Here is a 20,082-nt window from a genome sequence, read left to right as displayed (position 1 = left end):
AAGGCGCCTCCAGCTCGGTCAGCGGATAAAACTTTATCCGCGCGCAAACGGTCAAAACTGACCTGTTGAAGGCGCCTTGAACAGGCTTGAAGGCGCCTTCAAGCTTGTTTAAGGCACCTTAAGGCTACAGTAACTTTCTGCTACAGTAAATTCCAGCCTCTTTTGACTCATTTTCTTCTTCGCTTTGGCTTCCGAAACTCCGTTCTTTTGGGTGATTGTGGCCAACAGGAATAGGGCTCACCCGAACCCAATTCCCGGCCTTCTCCTCGAGCAGCCTTCCGTCTCGGCTTAACGTCCCTCGAACGCCGCGCACGCTCTTCACCCCCACCGGAGTACTCTTCCGCAGCTCTCTCGTCCTTCGGACGCACCGAGCCCGTTGACTCCCTTCCCGTGCCGTCCTTATCGCTAGCTGTGTCTTCCGCTCGACTTCCTGTGCTCCTAAGCTCCTGCACACTCAGACACAGGGATCAAACACAGCAGGACCTAACTAACTTGGTTGATCACATCAAAACTACCACGGGGTCCAACACTCTCCACTGTCTCCGACTGGTGGTGTAGATCTCCGGCGAACCTACAAAGAAGTCGAGCCGGGAGGGGTTTCCCGGCGACGAGCCTCCGACGCTCAAGTCAGGCAGCGAAGAAGCAGAGTGACGTTACTGTGACTGCAGTGATCAAGATTCCATACCTCCATTGAAGTCTGGGGGTCCTTATATAGGACCCCGGGGAGGCGCGGGCATGCTTCTCGATGCGTGCACGCTTTCCAAAACATACCTCAGTAGGGTTGTGTCAGAAAAGTACGCCTGACGCCATTCCGCAATCGTCCGAGCATATTCTGGATGTGACAGTGGAAGCTTCTACCGTACGACATTCTGTCCACTCCAGCCGCCGACCATGCTGTTTGTCGGCGGCAGGTGTCTCGAGTATGAAGCTACCAGCTGTCATTTTTGTCTCCTAGCGCTCTTGTCCGTTCCTGGGCCGAGCGGAACGACCGCTCGGCGCTCATGCCCTCCAAGAAGCCCTGTTCACGTGCTCGGCTGGGATTGCAGATTACTATCCTGCAGCTCGGCCGAGCGTCCTGGCTTCACGGCTTAAATACTCTTTTACCTTGAGCGTCGGAAACCCGCGCCCATGGTCGGGTTGTCTTTTGTCCGGCCGCCTAGGAGACCCAGACCGGGCGCCCGGTCGGCCGGATGTCCGGGGATGGTCCGCCAGTCCGCTCGGCACGACCTTGGTGTTGACCCTCTTGACTCTTGACCTCCACGTATCGTTGACCCCTCGCCAACGAGTGATCCCCTCGTCTTTACCACCGGATCAGTATATATATACAGTATTGATATCCTGCGTGACGCGCACCGTGCGTGTCGCGCAGGAGTATTTTGTTTTTCTTTTTAATTTTTTTTTTAAATTTTGAATTAAAAAAATAATATTTCTATATATATAAATCCTTAATATATAAATATATCCCCTAAACATAGTATAATACTTCATAAATATTTAAATATATTTCATTTTTAAATTTTTTTTTACTAAATACTATAACCCAGTTGGAAAATCTAAACCCTAGAGATAAAATCTAAAAAAAAGAAAATAACTTACAAAATATAACATGGGAAGCATGAATCCTAGAAATAAAATTTTTAAAAATATTTTAATTATTTTTTTTCTCGCAGGATATCAGCCATTTTTTTCTCTTTTTTTTTAAAAAAAATAAAAATGAAGTATATTTAAATATATATTGAGTATTATAATTAATGTGTTTAGGGATATATTTATATATATAGAAATATTGATTTTTTTAATTCAAAATTTTAAAAATATTAAAAAGGAAAACAAAATACTGATTTCCTGCGAATTTGTTTGGATTGGATTGGATATATATATATCCTACGAATTTGTTTGGATTGGATTTGGCGTGTCTAGAATTCATCCAGACACCCGTGTGTAAATTGGTCCGCTTGGAATGAATCCATATTTCTAGATTTTTCTCTCTCTATTTTTTTTATTTTAAGGTATATTATATGTTTTTAAGGTTTAAAATTTTAAGATTTAAGAGTTGAGTTACAATGAGTCTGAGCCAATAAAATTTTTCTCTAAAGTTTAAGTTTCTCTCTTGGGTTATAGTGTTCAAAATTTAAAATTTTAGATATTCACAGGGTATATTATATGTATTTAGGGTTTAAGATTTTATAATTTAGGGGTGGAGTTATAATGAGTTTAAGCTAATAAACTTTTTCTTTTAGGGTTTAATTTTCCTTTTGAATTATAGTATTCAAGATAAAAAATTTTAGGTATTCACAAGTTATAATATATGTATTTAGAATGTTTGGTTTAAAATTTAAAGAATTTTTTTTATTTTAAAAAATAAAATAAAATAAAATAGAAGAATTGAGGCCTTAGATTAAATCTAGACGTCTCACCAAAAAAGTTTTAAAAAATAAAAATAAAAAAGAATTGAGAGATTATTTTTCTGGCGCCTGATATATATATATATATATATATCCTAATTATTTATCATTCAATTTCCATATAACAAATATGAGATATTGGATTGTTGGACAGTCTGTTATAAGAATTTTAGATTTATCTTAATGGCTAATAATAATTTTTTATAAAATTAAATTTGTAGTTTTCAAAATTAATCGGTCCAAAGTTAAATGCATATTGCTAGTTAAAATATGTTTTTAAAATCAAACTAGTTGAGTTACTAGAACACTCCATGGGTTAGCCAACTTGGGCCAAAAAATTTATGAATAAATAACTGTCTTTTGTGGGCTTAGACCGGCCCAAGTCCATATAGACAAACAATTTGAGCATGGACTTGTATGGTCGTGGCAAAAGGCTATGCCATCGAAAATAGGAACCTTTTGCTTCATGTAATGTAAGCTCTCAAAATATACTATCAATACATAGACATATACTTAAGAAAATATATAAAAACGTTTAGAATGATGCATGAAACCTAATCATTTCTATCTAGTCATTTTGAAATAAAAGATTTTGATAAAATATCCTTTGTTATAAGAATCTAGATATATTCAAGAGACATTCTTGAACTATCACAAAGGACCTATATTGAAAAGATATTTATAAAATATGACATGTAAAATTGTGTATCTGGTAACACATCTGTGTTTAACGGTGATGGATTCAATTTGCAACAATGTCCACAACTGAACTTGAAATAAAGTAGATGAAATAATTCTCTTATGCGTCTGTTGTGGGAAGTCTCATGTATATACAGGTTTGTATACGACCATATATAGTGTTCATAGTGGGGATGTTAGTTAGATATGTAAGTAACCCATGAGCATCGCACTGGAAAGTGATAAAGAGAGTGATGCGATATTTCCAAAGAACTAAAAGAGACATGTTAACGTATCAGAGATCAGATTACCTAGAGATGATTGGATATTAAAACTTTGATTTTGTTGAATGTTTGGATAACAAAAGGTCTACTTTAGGCTATATGTTCATGCTCACTAAAGGAGCTATATCTTGGAAGAGCGTTAAGCAGATGTTAGTAGCCACTTCTACTATGGAGGAAAAGTTGATAAAATACTGCGAAGCATCCATTCACGAGATTTGATTATAGAACTTTATCATAGCATTATAGATCGCTCATGGCATTGATAAACCATTAAAAACCATCTGTTAAACTAAAGTCGCAAAATTTTACACTAAGAACAATCGTAGTTCATTAATGTCCAAATATATCGATATCAAATTTCTGGCGGTTAAAGAAGGAGTTCAGAATCATCAGGTGATGATAGAGCACATCATCATAGATTCCATATTGACAAATTCACTGACCAAGGGATTAATGTCTAAGGTATTTCATGCACATGTTGTGGATATGAGTCTTTTTTATGGAAGGAGAACTCATCTAGTAGGAGTCTGTATTTATCTTATTGTTCTATGTTAATAAAGATAAATATTTTGTTTTGATTATTGTATATACTTAAAGTTTAAAATATTAAAAAGTATTTATACATTTGTTTGACACTCTAAATAAAATATCATAATTTACTATTGATGTTTAACATTGGATGTTTGTAAATATGATATAGATTTCTTTTGAAATTATAAGATTTGGATCATAATTTGCTGTTGCAGTTTAGCATAAAGTATTTGTAAATATAATCAGACCCTTTTCGTTCACTTTAGAACGAGTTGGAAATTGACATGTACTAATCACATTTCACATAATTTTCATACTGCACATCCATGTCTTGATCATGTCATTAATGACATTAATATTATGATTACTATTGGGACTGATTATAGCCATATATAGTAGTTATTACCTCTTTAGTACTATACCAATGAAGTTAATGAAGATGATTATTTACAAAGGTATTCTGGACCCATAAAGTTTGATATTAACTAAAATTATACTCATATATCATATACATATCACATGTAGCCCAAGTGGAAGATTGTTGAATTTAATCTTGTTAAAGTGGTCTTAATGTAATTTGTATATGCAGATACGAACTGAACCCATTTAAATGATTTAATTTGAGGTTATTGGATATGAGTTGAATATATAGAACAATTTAGCTCAATTCGTTATCATTTATGGACTGATAATGGATTGTATTCCCATATAAGAAAGAGGTCCCCGTTGGATTAGGATATAAGACATAATCCTCGATCCCCATTGATGAAGGTTTTTGGCGCTGCCATCTTATCTTCTCCACAAAATCTCCCCTCTACTTTTTCTTCTTCCGCAGGAACCATAGATTAAGAGGACGATGGTACAACAATGACACTTCTGTTGTAATCAGGTTCTGTGTCATTATTTATTTATGTATTTACTATACTATACCATGATTTATGTTGAAACTAGATCATACTTAGGGTTCATTGTTTTCTCTATTTATTTTCAAAAATTATGAGATTAAGGGAAAACTTTAATTCCCATCACATGGAGTCTTCTTAAACAAGGAGAAACCTCTTACATCAATTAGTAAACACAAATATTAAAAATAAGAATAAGTGAAACAATGAAGACTCTTGAGGAGATATAATATACATGTATTTTGTATTTCTTAGATTGTACTTTCACAACCTCCTCGGCTCTTTTTACAGCTTCACATTGACTCTTGTCATTTGTTGATATGACGACCATTAACTGAGTGAGTGTTATCTATCCGTCAACTACTCCTTGGTTCTTATATATCCGAATCATACCATTAGAATTTCCATCTTCCATTTGATTTGGTCACTGTAACTCCAGTCGATTGATCTGAACCTTTAATTGATTCATTAATGTTCAATCAACTGTTTTAATTGACTCTAACATTTTGGACTATTCTATTAAAATTCAATCCGACTATACAAGTCAATTGAAAAACATACTATTTACTTCTAATGAACTTTAGTGGACTTAGCTAGCCGATTGAATAATATTTTATTTGTCAACATACACAAATCAAAAAAATACATAAAAAGTTAGCTTAAATTTTTGTCAATCTCATCAAATTCTTTTATTGTCTAAATGCATATCTCCATAAGATGCTAAGTTTGTTAGAAGATAATAGATTTAATAATTGGGTATAGATTTATTTCTGGTGATGTATATTTTTAGAAAAAAAATTCTTTTCATTCTTAGATATTTGGCAATGGACTATAAGCTAATCTCATGATCTATTTTTCTTTATATAATCTAGAGACATATTTTGAGGGGCTCTTGGTATGAAGATGATTATATTTGTACTATAATTTATTATCTAAATGCATAGAAAAAGTTAATGATTTTCACCTTTAAAAAATTTAAAATTATATTAACTCAAAGATTTATAATCGTAATCTTTTTTATACTCTAACAACATTTTTTATATAAAATAATAAACCTTCCAATAAAACTTTAATTGTTCTAATAAAAATCTAATGTTTTTTTCTAAAAAAAAATTAAACATCTTTTCAAAAGTTTTAGTTAATTATAAAAAAATAATGACTAATTTAACTTTTAAATAATTTATTGAGGGAATAAATTAATTACGAATAGATCTCTATATAAAACAGTATTAAATTCCACGACTTCATCAGAATTGGATTAAAAGAGAACTCGACTTCGTTAAATGGGAAGTTGGGGTAGTTGTAAAACACAGCCACATATTTAGTGGAATTGGATAATTATTAATTATTTATTCAATCGTTACTTAATATAAATAAAATTTCTTATAATCCCCCCTTCCTTAGGAGAATTCTATTGTTGACTTTTTTTATTAGATCATTTTTTCAAGTGCAAGGAATAATTATTTTGATAACAAATAAAGAGAGATTTGAAAGTATTCAATATGAAAAAAATTGAACCGATCCAAGCAAATTAACAATATAAAAGTTAGTAGTAATTTTTCTTATAATTTAGAAACACTATGAAATTTTTTTTTAGCAATTATCCATCGTCACTATTTTCAATCAGCGGCTATTTTCCATTAGCGACTGATTAGTGATCAATTATTATCGTTGCTATGAAATTGGCCTATGATGTCACTTAGTGACGAAATTAAATTAATTATTGCTAGTCAGCAGCAGAATAAAATTTCATAGTTAATTTTAACGACAAGATTAAAATAGTTGGTCGCTAAATTAGAGATGGGCGTTTATTAATCTGGTAGCTAATTGTAAAGATGGATATTATATTCCGTCTCTAATTAGCAATGATTAATTTAATTTTGTTGTTAAATTCGTTAACAATGTCGTTATACCATAGCCAAGATTTGCGATAGAATAATTAAAAACTATCGCTAAGTAGAGACGGATATATATAAATACCATTGCCAATGTAACATTTTAAAATTTCACGTACAAACATTTGTGATGGAAGTTAAGTAAAGATGGAATTTTAAATATTCGTCTCTATATAGAGATAAAATATGAATACGCCATCGCTAATTATTAAGTTTTTAAAAATCATATATAAACATAGCGACAACAATTAAATATTTCATTGCTAGCTAAAGACGGAATATAAAAGTTCATCACTAATTAGAGACAGAATATTAAATTTTCATCGCTAATTTCATAACTTTTTAAATTTCATATGAAAATATATAGATGGAATTGACAACATTACGAATAGAAGATTGATTATTTAGCAATTATGCAATTAATACAAGAGATACTAGAACATGATTTCATGTATAAGTGAGGTAATACAAAACTTAGCATATTATTAAGCATATAAAGTTTTCATATTCTTTTCACATTATATTTGACCTACTTTGGTATGCATGGATTCGTGATATCTTAACTTTTCACTTCATTTTTATGTTTTATTACTTATATGTATTACTCTCGTGTATTTTTATTGACAGGGACGTGAATCAGAGTGAAATCGGAGCTAGGAGACCAAGATTAGAGAACAGAGATCCAGACACTAGTGCTCGTGCCCAATGGCACGGGTCATACCCGATCAAGTCTCTCTCCATGACCACCTGTGCCCAGCGACACAAGTCATGCTCTGCGAGGGTCTCTTGCCATGATCGCTCGTGCCCAGCGACACGAGTCTTGCTCAACAGCACGAGTCGTGCCTGACTCGAGTCTCGCGCCATGACTGGTCGTGCCCGGCTCATGTTTCTCATCACGACCACCTGTGCCCAATGGCATGGGTCGTGCTCCGCTCGGGTCTCTCTCCATGACCGCCCATGCCCAATGGCATGGGTCGTGCTCAACCAAATCAGAGGTCTTCACGCCCGACACGGGTGCCCATGCCAAGCGGCACGGCTCGTGTTGGGCATCCAATTTCCTGCACTATTTAAGGAGCTCTCTCCAATTAGATTAGGGATCTCAATCCGAGATTGTCCAAGGACCCCAAGGAGGCTCGAGGAGGAGTCTTCATGGTGTTCCAGATTCATCCGAGCATCAAAGAGAGATCAAGAGTGACGAGGAGGAAGATTCATGATCAATCCTAAGCTTTTCTTTCTCCTCTATATTTTTTCTGGATTTGAATCTAATTGTCTGAGATGTTGAACATGTTTTGTGATTGTAACCCCTTATTTGTGGGGTAATTTCTTGGATTCTAGGATTAGGGAGTGTGATGTAAACATTATTTCATTGGTCTATGCATGTTTTCTTTTCTTGTTTCTATGATGTTTTGGATTATGATTCAGATCTACTGTATTAATACAATCTTGATAACAAAAGCATGAGATTCATATTCCATAAGGATTTGGGGGTGAATCAAATGGAGAATTTGACCCTCTTACCCATAGAAAACCAAGATATGGAAAGTCGAATATTAAAGTGCAACCCAATATGTCGCGAAGAACCTTAGGCCGTCATAGAGTTTAATGAGTTAAACCTAATTTGTTGTCACACAGTAGGAAAAGTGGTAAATTAGATGTCAAGGGATCTTGTGACAGAGCCTCCCTAGGTTTCGATCATTAGTTGTGATCCTTTTGAAAGTAGACGATGATTAAGGTTGATACACCATTATAGCACCAAAAGTTCATATCGGATCCCATAGGATGGTCTACCTACATAAGTCAATATTGAGAACAAGAATCCGAACATAGTGTAGGATCGTTGTGCACGTGAGAGGGGGATGAATCACGTAGTTTTAGAAAACTTATCTTTTTCTGTTTTAAAAATGAGTACATAGCGGAATAAAAAATAAAAATAGAAAACAATAAGACACAAGTACACGAGGAGTTACTTGGTTTGAAGTCTTCGACGACTCCTACTCTAAGACCCACGATTCCTTGGACCATATCGACGGGTAATCCACTATAAATCTCTTTCCAGAACCACTAGAAAAAAGAATCTGTTGGGGACGTTGGTGGCTGGCTATAAGGGGTTTTGAATAGCCCTGCACAATATAAAACAAAACCCTTCTTGGACTTTAAAAGAACACTTACGTAAATTAAATAAAGAAAGAAACTAAAAAGATGAGACTCACGAATTTGATTTAGTTACAATCGGGGATGTTATTAATATAAGAAAGTTGAAGCGCAATAAAGATCTCCTTCAGACGGAGAACTTCTTACAGTATTCAAGCACAGAAAATGAGAAACTAAACTAAACAATAGAAGCATACAAATGTATTTTTGATCAGCTTCATGGCCCGTTAATTTCCTATCTTTGACTGTCTTAATCTTGACTTCTTTACCTTTGACTTATCTTTGGTATATCCCTTTTATCATCGCATCACCATACTTACCTTAACTTTTGCACTTTGGCCTATATAAGCCTATAAATTAATATAATCATTTCATCCTCTCCTATGTAATTTAACTTTTGTGCTCAAGTAAGGTGGTTTGGCAAATTTATCTTAATAAATCATTTATGTCCTCTCCTATGTAATTTAACTTTTGTGCTCGAGTAAAGTGGTTTGTCAAATTTATCTTGATGGACTTATCGACATTATATTGAACTTTTATATTAACATAATTAATTAATTGTAGAAATTAAATATGAGAAAAAGTCGAAGATCTTCTAAAGTTCTATTTTGATATCCAAATTATATATATACAAACATATGTAATTTGAAAAATAATTTAAATCATTAATAAATCGATATGACATTTATAATTCTTATCATAATAATTAAATTTCACCCATAGGCATAGGCATAGAGAGTGCCAATTCATATATATCGAATCAGATTCAGATTAGATTAAAAAAAGTTATAAAAATTATCAATTTAAATATGAATATCTTAATTTTTAAAATAAATTTTAATTTAATCTTAAAAATCTACTAAAATCTAAATTTAGATCCATCCGAATCTAAATCTAATCTGAAAATTTCAAATCTAAAAGCTCTTCAATTCGAACTTAATCCAAAATCTAATTTTGACAGATCAACTTGGATCGAATCATCATTTTTGACACCTGGGCACATATGATGGTAAGACAACGATTATTTAAATCTTCTCACGGAATTCGAACCATATTAGTTGGATCCAAAGTTCGATACTTGGATTAAAAAAAATAAATTAAATATTAAATTTCTTTTAAATATGATTTTTCAAAAAAAAAAAAACTCCAACTTACACCCTCACACCGACACGTCTCCCACAGCAAATCTGTTGGGCCCACAACCTTCCCACGGACAACGTGCTGCCACGTCACTATCCCCTCCATGTGATGTGATGGCCGCCCTATTTCCTTCCTTCCTTCCCCATTAAAAACAAAATGATACCCATATATTACCCAAAATGAACATTTATTGTATTGCTTTTTCAATTATTGGTCACGCCACTTGGTTTCGCATCTTCTCGTTTAATACTCCAATTCATATTTTATTCAAATTTGTTACCCTTATAATTTAATAATTTCCAAAAATAAATTATAAAGTAGTTTTAGAAAATAATAAAATATAAGGGGGCAAAATAAAATTATATACAATCATTTATCGACGTTTACGTGGGTAGGTCAGGTGGTAATTGCTCAACAAATAAAAATTAGAAGGCGATAACTATAAATGTTAATTCGGACGATGGATCACGTATAGTAGAAAAAAAATTAAAAAGAAAAAATCCCCTCGAGGTGGTGTGATGTGATATGATGATTAAAACATAACATATTATTACATTAAGTTCAAGTATGTCTTCTCTCATAATTCAGTCAATGCATTAATGACTAACCGCAATCCATCATCTCGTGATCCCACACAGTCAATCCTATAAAAAAAAAAGATTAATCAAGATGAATAACATCAAGTCCTAGTGATCGATCCGACCCATGAAAGTTTTCCACCGATCATCAGGGTAAATCGAGAAGCACTCGCAGTAGGCAACCCAGGAGTGTAGCATCCTTTAGCTGCATGCTCCATTTAGAGAAAAAATTCCTATAAATTCTTCATAGCTGGGACTCGAACCGTGGGTGTTTAGGTGACAACCTAAATACCCCGCCACTGCACCATAGCCCTGGGGACCCACACGATCAATCCCATTATGGCATAAGACAAATACTCTCGCCCCCAGCGCACCATACGGTCAATCCCATTGTAACAAAAAGACAAATACGCTCGTCCTCAGCGCCTCTGCCAACCCGTCCCAAGGCCAACACAAGAAGGTAAATCACGAGCGGCTACTAGCCTTTGGAATAGTGACTAGCACATAAGGAATGTATTTACCTCAGTTTTGTCAAGATTCGAACCTCAGACCTCATTGTAGCAACACCTCATGCGCTAGCCACTAGACTCATCCGAGGGGACCACACGGTCAATCCCATGACCATATATGAGGAGGTAAATTGAGAAGTTATAGTTGACCATTGTGGAGGGATTATTCATTCGATTTTGCCAAGAATCGACCACTACTCATTGTTATAAGTTCTATCCCATAGTTGTCAACTTATGTTACAAAAAGGTGATTCGCTCATCTCCAGCGCCCCTACCAACCTATCACTAGGCTAACACGGAGAAAGTAAATAATGGATGACTACTAGTCATTAGTGCACTGGCCAAGACATGCTCGGATGCACCGAGTTTGATCCCATGATCTAATGTGGTAGTACTCTATATTTTAACTAGGGGTGATCGCGGATCGAGTTAGTTTGGTTATTAAAGTAAAAAAACTATCCGGTCCTACTAGATCAGATAATGCAATATCAGAACCTACATCCGGCCCTATATCCGACAGTTATTATGTATCAAATATCCGACGGGTTGTCAATTATTTGGATATCCGATCCTATATTCAATGAAATATAAAATATAAATATAAATACAACAAAAAAAATAAAATGATAATAAATATTACTCATTACATGTTGTAGTAGCTAATCGATAGTAGCTACTACAATGTGTAGCAGTTTATCGGCAGTAGCTGCTACAATGTGTAGCAACTTATCGACAGTAGTTGCTATAAGTAGTGGTGGTAGCGGATTAGGTTGGTTTGGTTATTGGGATAAACAACTATCCGACCCTACTAGATCAGATAATGTAATATCAGGACCCTACATCCGGCCTTATATCCGTCGGATTTTTGTTCAATTCGATTTGGATCGGTATGAGCGGGTTGGTCGATTTGGTGGGTTAACTGCTCCCCTAGTTTTAATCACTGTGTCGCACCACCCCAAGGGACCCGTAGTAACTAATTTATGTGGCAAAAGATGATTCGCTCATCAAGGCATGGAGAAAGCATGTTGGGACATATCAAGTTTCAACTCCAAGATCTTATATGATAGCACCCTATATTTTAATCATCGCGTCGCCCCTGAAATTATATAGTAATTAATTTATGTGGTAAAAAATATTCGATCACCTTCAACGTCTCTATTAACTTATTTTTATATCAATACAGAGAAAATATAGCTATTAGGGTGCGTTTGGTTCAAGTCATCATGTATAACCTTGGTTATGTGATTACCAGGTAATCACATAACGAAGGTTATAGGGAATAAAACATAACCAAATGTTGTTTGGTTCAACTTAGGTAATGCAACAAAAACTTGTTTGTTTGAAGGTTTTAATGAATACCCTACTTTAATATTTTACCGTATTACCCTCAGTTACAAAACTAACTATACATATTATTATTATTATTATTATTTATTTATTTTTTAATGTTTTTTTACTTTTGTATGTGTTTTTTTTATTTTTTAATGTTTTTATATTTTTATATTATTTATATTTATATTTATTATTTTTTATATTTTTTTAATTTTAATTTTTATTTATTTATTTTATTTTTAATTTTTTTTTATTTTTAAAATTTTAAAATTTTTATAAATTTTTTTTTTTTAAATTCTTAAATTTTTTAAAATTTTTAAATTTTTAAATTTTTTTAAATTTTTAAATTTTTTAAAATTTTTATAATTTTTTAAATTTTTTAAAAATTTTAAATTTTTTTAACATTTTTTAAATCTTTAAATTTTTTTTTTTATTTTTTTTTAAAAAAAATATTTATTTTTTTAAAAAATTATTTATTTTTTAAAAAAATTAATTTTTTAAAACTTTTTTTTTTTTATTTTTTTACATTTTTTCTTTTTTTTTTCATGTTTTTTCTTATCAGAGGGTATTTTTGGTAAAAAAAATTCGTTAACCCCGGAATCAAGAAAAACCTTAGTTTTCTGAGGTTTTCCGATTCCTGGCTGCATGACCCTTTTGCTGACGTGTCGGGTATGGAACATTACTTGGGAATCATCGAATACCTAAACCAAACAAGGTTTTTGTTGATAACCTTGGATGAGTAACCAAGGTTATCAAAAATAACCCCGAACCAAACGCACCTAGTGTAATGACCACCGACATACCAAATTTTAATCCTACGATTTAATACCATAACATTATGGCTTAACCATCGCACTGTCGGACATGCAGTAACTGAGGCATCTGATGGTGTTCTTATGAGTTATCAATGTATTCATTTTATATAGTATTTTAATTTTAAATTTTAATTAATATTATTTTAACTGCTCCGATCTATTTTTAGCCGTAGATTGGATGGCCATGGAAGTGGGTTAGTGTACTGGGTGGTAATAGCAGAGATCCACGATGGCATGCATGATGCGTTCCCCATCATCCGCATCATCTGAACAAAAAAGGAACCGTACATGACTCTGTTCTCGTCCTCGAAGGACAGCTTTGATTATCTGGAAACTGCGGATGCGACAAGGCCAGCGTGGATTTTTGGCGCGCTTCCTCCAGGCGAATCGCTGGACTTGTTTAACTAACTCGGTTTCCGCGCGGCAGCACAACGGCGGGCCTCGAGATTTTTAAATCGCCTCAGCCACCCGCTTCGCCATCATCCGACGGACGACAGTAGCTCCTTTCCTGCTGCTGCCCCGCGCCGAGGCTCGCGGACCGCTAGATCGCCCCTCCGAGGCCGTCGTGGCCGCAGCTTGGCCGTCTGTTCGTCCGCCGACACAGCGCGTCGGAAGCGGCCACCGGTTCCCGGCGGCGAATAGATTGCCCCTTTGTCGCGGTCAGGCGTTCGAGCTGGAGGGAAAGAGAGACTCTGGGTTCTTTTGCGGAGACTTGTGGTGTGATCTTATGGACGCTAAGGCGAGGCCGGCGAAGCGTATCCTGATCTTTGCACTTTTCCACATGCGGTTGTTTGATTTTTTATTATTATTATTATTATCAGATCCGAGTTGCCTTGATTGATTTTCTTTGTATTTTTTCGTGATTCTTTTTTCGTTTGTAAAATTCGTTTTTTTTTCTTTCAGTTTTGTTGCTTTGTTGCTGATCTGTGAACAACTTTCTTCATTCCATTTTTTCTATGACGTTTTATTCCATTATATCAGAGATCCTATAAGGTCGTATCAAATTGATGACCGATGGTTGATACTTAATGGTTGGTTTTCTTTTTCTTGCCCATAAGGAAAGAATAAAGACGAATACTTTTGTCTTTAGATGCAAGCAACATGAGGGATCTATCTGTTTTTTTTTTATTGAAAAGAATTTGATGGTTCTGTCATTTAGGGATCAATTGAGTTAGATATCGCTGTTAGTTTTTTTTTTTTTTTTTTTTTTTTTTTTTTGAATTTGTGATCTCGATGATCGCGATTGATTTGTCAAATAATCAAATTATGTAAACCTTTTTTTTTAAAAAAAAAGTATCTATGTAAAGCTATGATTTGTTTACACGGCGGCACGATTTTCTACTGGCTTAATAAATCGGCATCCTTGCATCCCTTGATATATTGGGTCAATTGGTATTTTCTTTTCCGGTTTTGGTTATGCGTCGACCTTCACTTTTAGTTATCCAGCCATTGATGAAGCAATTAAGACATTGAAGATCGATCCTCCGTCAAAAGCCACCAGTGTCACCATGGTAATCTGCAGCGTACTATTGCTTGCTTTTGAAATCGAACTTTTTTAGTTGGGTTTTGCTTGATTTATTTTCAAACCCAATATTGATTTTTGACTTAATTCTCTTTTTAGTTCGGTGCAAAAGGTGCAAGCTTGTCTGATGCAACATCCTGCATCTCTTCCGGAGATGCAACAAGCATCATCAAGGAAAGCGAGGTAGACCAAGATGTGTCTGTGGATGATCAGGGCACATATTATAATGGTTACTATTATCCAGGTTTGTCGTCAAAATTTTCCAAGTTAACTGAATTTCACTTTCATCTCATATCTAAATCCAAACAGGATCTCATGGTGTCATGGGGGAATGGGATAATTCACGTTGCAACCGTGGAACAGATAACGTCCAAGTAGAGCATCCTGTAAGTGTATGTACTCATTTTTTTTAGCTCCTGCAATTTGTTCGACTTTTTTCTTTTCTTTATGTGTTCTTCAGGATTTCCATTTTAGGAGCTGCTGAAACAGCATTTTTAAAAGAAGGGACATGTTCTAGTTTCTAAATTAATTGCTATTTTTTTATTAAAAAATATATATTGATATTTCAGTCTTTAGGTTTATGTGCTAACTATAATTGGTCATAAAATCACCATGGAAAATTAAAAACGGGTTCATTTGGATATGCAGCAATAATTGCTTGTCTAATTCACTGTGGATAGGTTGAAAAGGTTTTACTGCAATAATTTTGACAAATAGTCATTGTCCCTTACTGGTTGAGTCAGGTTTCATGTGGATCAGTTTCTGTCATTGAGTATGTGAGACCATGTCAGCATATCACTCTCCGAGCATAGCAAGGTTGTTTAGATGTAAGGTTTGTTTGTTTTTTCTCTAATCAACTAACCTTTAACTAAATCAGTTGAAACCATCTTTGAACACCTCCACCGTGGCTACTTTGCTTTCATATGCTAATTGTTTTTGCTTATTCTCTGGAGGTAACCTCACACATCCATCATTCATCTCAGTATTTATGATGTCTGAATTCCACTTCACAATGTGGAATATCAAATGTTAATTTAACAATGAGAAGAGTACAGTGAAAAGAGTAAAAAAAAGGGTCAAATTACAGAGCATTATCACTCTTTTCCTAGTTATGAAGTTAGTGGGCAACCTAGAGTGCTGTATTTTCTCAATTTGCTTCATATGGATGGTTTGATTGTCTTGTATGGATGTTTGCTCTAACATATTCTTGTGTGTCCTTGTTTCAGACCATTCAAGTTGATAGTGGATCGCTGATATACTACTTGCCAGGATTTCAAACTGGATATAGCAACTACGGTCCATTCTCACCTGGACCCATGTATTGTGCTGATGGACAGTTTTGGGGGCAAGGCTCATATTATGCAAGTCCAGTTTCTCCTCAAACGGTTGTTTCGCCAGGAATTTATGCTCATCCAATTGCTTATGGGCCTGAGCTAATTCCTGCATACCCATGGGATCCATATTTTTTCTTGCAAGATGGGATTCAAGGGAACACATTTACTGTGGATCCAACAAATCCACATTATAAACCAAATCATTCATCCCATGGTCATAACCTTCCTCCTTCCAAAACCTTGACAACTTCAAAAGTGACTTCACTAGCATCTGATTTATCACTTCCTGTATCAGCTCAAAACCAAACACAGAAATCTGTGCAGAAGGTAATGCTTTTAACTTTCTGTTTGTCTAGTATGCAAGATTGTACTTGAGATCCTTTTGTTTGCACATTTTGAATTATTCCATTGGAATTAAATGGTTCCAGGCACCCACTGCTGTTTTACCCAAAGGATATGTTCCTCTAAATAAGTTCAGTGCATATGCTAACCAAGTGAATGGTGCATTGCATTATCCAAACGCTGTCATTCCTATGAACGAAAATACACGTTGCTGGGTTGATGATGAAAAGCTGAAAGCCAGAAATAAGCTTAATAGTTTTGCTGATCTGGACCGTGGTCCTAGAACAAATAGCATCAAAACTACTAATTCTGGCGATAATTTTCAGGAAACTCTTAGCATCAAACAGAATGATAATAGCAGTGGTTCAATTGACAAGGATGAATACAACTCTCCTGATTTCATAACGAAGTATGAACAAGCTTTGTTTTTTATAATAAAATCATACAGCGAAGATGATGTTCATAAAAGTATAAAATATAATGTCTGGTCAAGCACTCCAAATGGGAACAAAAGGCTTGACAATGCCTTCCTAGCTGCTCAAGGAAAGATGGCAGAAAAGGGTGGCAAGTGTCCTGTGTTTCTCTTCTTTTCTGTAAGTAGACCTAACTCCTCCTTTTCGAAGGTTGGCCTAACTATCTAATCGCAAAAAATGATCCTTGATTTGGTGTTGCTATCTCCTACATGGATTTCATGACACATGCATTTTAGTCATTAAAAGTGTAACTTGGATTTTAAGGAAAAATGTCCTAATCCATTAAGTGGGTGTATCATCTCTCCAAGTGTTCCGCATGTTATGATTGAAGAATTTTGCCTTTTTACAAGTGTCGTTTTATTGAATGCTCAATTGTTTTATTTGCCTAAACCTTTGAATCTTTTGTTGTTCAGGTTAATGCAAGCGGTCAATTTTGTGGTGTTGCAGAAATGTCAGGCCGAGTTGATTTCAGTAAAAATATGCCCTTTTGGCAACAGGACAAATGGAATGGCTTTTTCCCAGTGAAGTGGCATATAATTAAAGATGTTTCAAACCCACGACTCCGTCACATAATATTGGAGAATAATGAGAACAAGCCTGTAACAAACAGCAGGGATACGCAAGAGGTATACCTCTCTATAGTTTCAACTGTGAATATGTTGATGTTTATCCGGCTGTTAGAAGGATCTGGGTTTCCTATTATAATGTTCTGATAATTTACTAGATGATTGTGTTTTCAAAATACAATCTAAGGATCATCCCATTGACTCGTAACTCAAAATACAAGCACATGACCAAATGGAAGTTCAAAAATCATGACCATGTATTTGATTTAAGGTATTATCAAACCCTCCACTAATTTTCACTTAAGACGTTGTGTACTTCTTAAAGATTTTGAAAAATGATATGGCACAATATATATATATATATATATAGAGAGAGAGAGAGAGAGGCTTCATACCCTACTTACCTTATGATGCTTATACCTTGTGAGCACCATGTGAAATATTTTATTTTTTTAATTTCCTTTAGCTTTAATATTATAATCTAAACCCTATGCTCTAAAAAAAAAACTTGGTGCTCACAAGGTGAATAACATAAGGTAAGTAGAGTAATATTCTATATTGTTAAAATGCCTTGATAATTACTAACTTGGAAGGTTGCTTTAGTAGAAGTTAAAAGTATCAATCTTATGAACCTATAATTAAGCACTTCATCCTTCTCCTTACATTGGGATTCATAGTCCAAAGGAAGTTCAATGCTCTCTTGCCGCTTAACTGTCGCCTCATATATACCTTACTGTATTCTATATGTTACTGGATGTGATGCTAAGTACTTTAAATCTGTCAGGTTAAGTTTCCACAAGGCACTGAGATGTTAAACATTTTCAAGAGCTATTCTGCTAAAACGTCCATATTGGACGACTTTGGCTTTTACGAGAATCGCCAGAAAGCAATGCAAGAGAAGAGGGGCAAGCCTACTACTCCAACTTTGGATAACTCTCTGGTAATCAGTTATCGAATTATTTATTTTGCTCTAAGCAGTCTCTATGAGCACTAAAAACTCTCTTACATCCTGATGCGTATTCTCTACAGTCCAAAATGGTTGAATCATCTCAATTCCAGAAGCTAGATGATTCCAAATCACATAAACTTGTGTTAGTCGAGGTGAAGGAAGCACTCCCTTGCTCGAGGGTCACTTCACCTAAGTGAACATGCAAAGGAAGCCAGCTCTTTATGTGGACTGGAGAACTACAACAGCGCTCCTTTGAAGTTAAAAAGCATTCTGTCCCTCCCTCATGGATTATCAACATCGACCTCAATTCAAGAAGGAATCTGAAAATGGAAAACACGAGACTACGGAGTGCCCGCCCCAGGAGCAACAATAGCAATGGTTGGGGAGAGCTGCATCGGGCAAAGCATTGCCGGCTTCAATGGCATATGACTCCATTGAAACAAATTGATCTGGAAGATGTCGATAGATGAAATGGGGTAGGATAGTGTAAGCATGTAATGCAAGAAACTAAATCCCCAGAGGCTGCTTGGGAGCAAAGTTGTGTTGTCCAAACACTGAATCTGGAAGCAACATATTAATAATAATAATAATAATAATATAATAATAAATATCCCTTTCCATTCTTTCCTCAACCTACACCATTACCTTGTATTTGCACAAGTTTTAGTGGATTAACAGTAAATTCTTTCAGTGACATGACTGCTACCTTGATGGCTTGTTTGACCATATAAGAAGACAAATTTTCCTCTTGATATCATTAAAAGTTTCATGACAATTATGCAACAACTAATGACGATCATTAGCCTTCCTGCTCAGCTCGGGTAGGTGGTTCATTATAATAGATTGATGCAGTTACATCAGTTTTTGAGTCTAAAGTTTTTGATTAAATCACATCATTGTAGTAAAAATTGAAGTTGGATATTTGTTTTAGTACAGTGATCTTTTATATGAAGAGGTCAGATATCCAACGAGATATTTTATATCAATTAAAATATCTTGGTTAAAAATTGATCTTAAAATTTATTGGATCAATCATCCAGGTAGATACCAACTATATCAATCTATTAGGAATTGTTAAGACCTATTCATAACTTCATAAAACAATAAATTGTGAAGTGGATTCATAATTTTTTAGAGATGGAACATGTTTTAAGGAAACATGAGAGAGGCATGAAGTATGTTGAGACCTATTTATCGGTCAACTTATATTCCTCTAATGAGTCTCAACTACCGAATCCCCTTTGTTCTAGTTGCACCATTTAAGTGCAACATATCGCGCCAAAACATAGAAAAGTAAAAGCATATATTCATTCCTTCTCTAGGAGGTAAACATTCATTTTAATGAGTGGAATGAAGGCAAAAAAGGAAAAAAGTTGACTCAGGAATCAGGTGCTTTGTTGGTTTTATTGAGTGAGTTCTATGAAAATTAAGCTCATATTAGCTTTAATGAAGTATTGCATCAAGATCTCTTTCTTTTTGTCAATTAACATATCTCCTTTCCTTCTTCTTAGTATACAAAGCATGAGAATGTATCCATTCTGTTTCATTACATATAATATGTTCATCTTTATATATTGTTGTAACTTTAACTGAGTTAGTAAATAAATAAAGCACGGCAATGATCGAGTTTGAGCTTTAATGACATATAATATGTTCATCTTATTTGCATTCCCATG

At 34.7% G+C, this 20,082-nt stretch overlaps 1 protein-coding gene across 3 annotated transcripts; it reads left to right on the top strand.

Annotated features, from left to right (window-relative positions):
* The first annotated feature begins 13,701 nt into the window (after positions 1-13,701).
* LOC122006837 (YTH domain-containing protein ECT1-like) lies at positions 13,702-19,096 on the top strand. Of its 3 annotated transcripts, none has more exons than XM_042562486.1 (9): positions 13,702-13,975; positions 14,667-14,731; positions 14,842-14,986; positions 15,052-15,128; positions 15,969-16,403; positions 16,505-17,011; positions 17,305-17,517; positions 18,242-18,397; positions 18,487-19,096. In XM_042562486.1, the coding sequence occupies exons 1-9, from the start codon at positions 13,948-13,950 to the stop codon at positions 18,601-18,603; spliced, it is 1,743 nt and encodes a 580-aa protein (XP_042418420.1). In that variant the 5' UTR covers positions 13,702-13,947; the 3' UTR covers positions 18,604-19,096. The 3 variants fall into 3 exon arrangements, with proteins under 3 accessions (XP_042418420.1, XP_042418419.1, XP_042418421.1); XM_042562485.1 differs by having other exon boundaries at positions 15,052-15,134; XM_042562487.1 differs by having other exon boundaries at positions 14,659-14,731; positions 15,052-15,134.
* Positions 19,097-20,082: the final 986 nt, after the last annotated feature.

Source organism: Zingiber officinale, chromosome 7B (genome assembly GCF_018446385.1).
Source record: "Zingiber officinale cultivar Zhangliang chromosome 7B, Zo_v1.1, whole genome shotgun sequence".
NCBI lineage: Eukaryota > Viridiplantae > Streptophyta > Magnoliopsida > Zingiberales > Zingiberaceae > Zingiber > Zingiber officinale.
The sequence above is the reverse complement of the archived record's forward strand: the minus strand, read 5'-3'. Positions and strand labels throughout refer to the sequence as shown.

Excerpts from the sequence above, each read along its gene's own strand:
- LOC122006837 (XM_042562485.1), top strand. The coding sequence starts at position 13,948 with ATGGACGCTAAGGCGAGGCCGGCGAAGC. Across the intron at positions 13,976-14,666 it reads TAAGGCGAGGCCGGCGAAGC|CCATTGATGAAGCAATTAAG; the intron begins GTATCCTGATCT and ends TTAGTTATCCAG. Across the intron at positions 14,987-15,051 it reads TAATGGTTACTATTATCCAG|GATCTCATGGTGTCATGGGG; the intron begins GTTTGTCGTCAA and ends AAATCCAAACAG.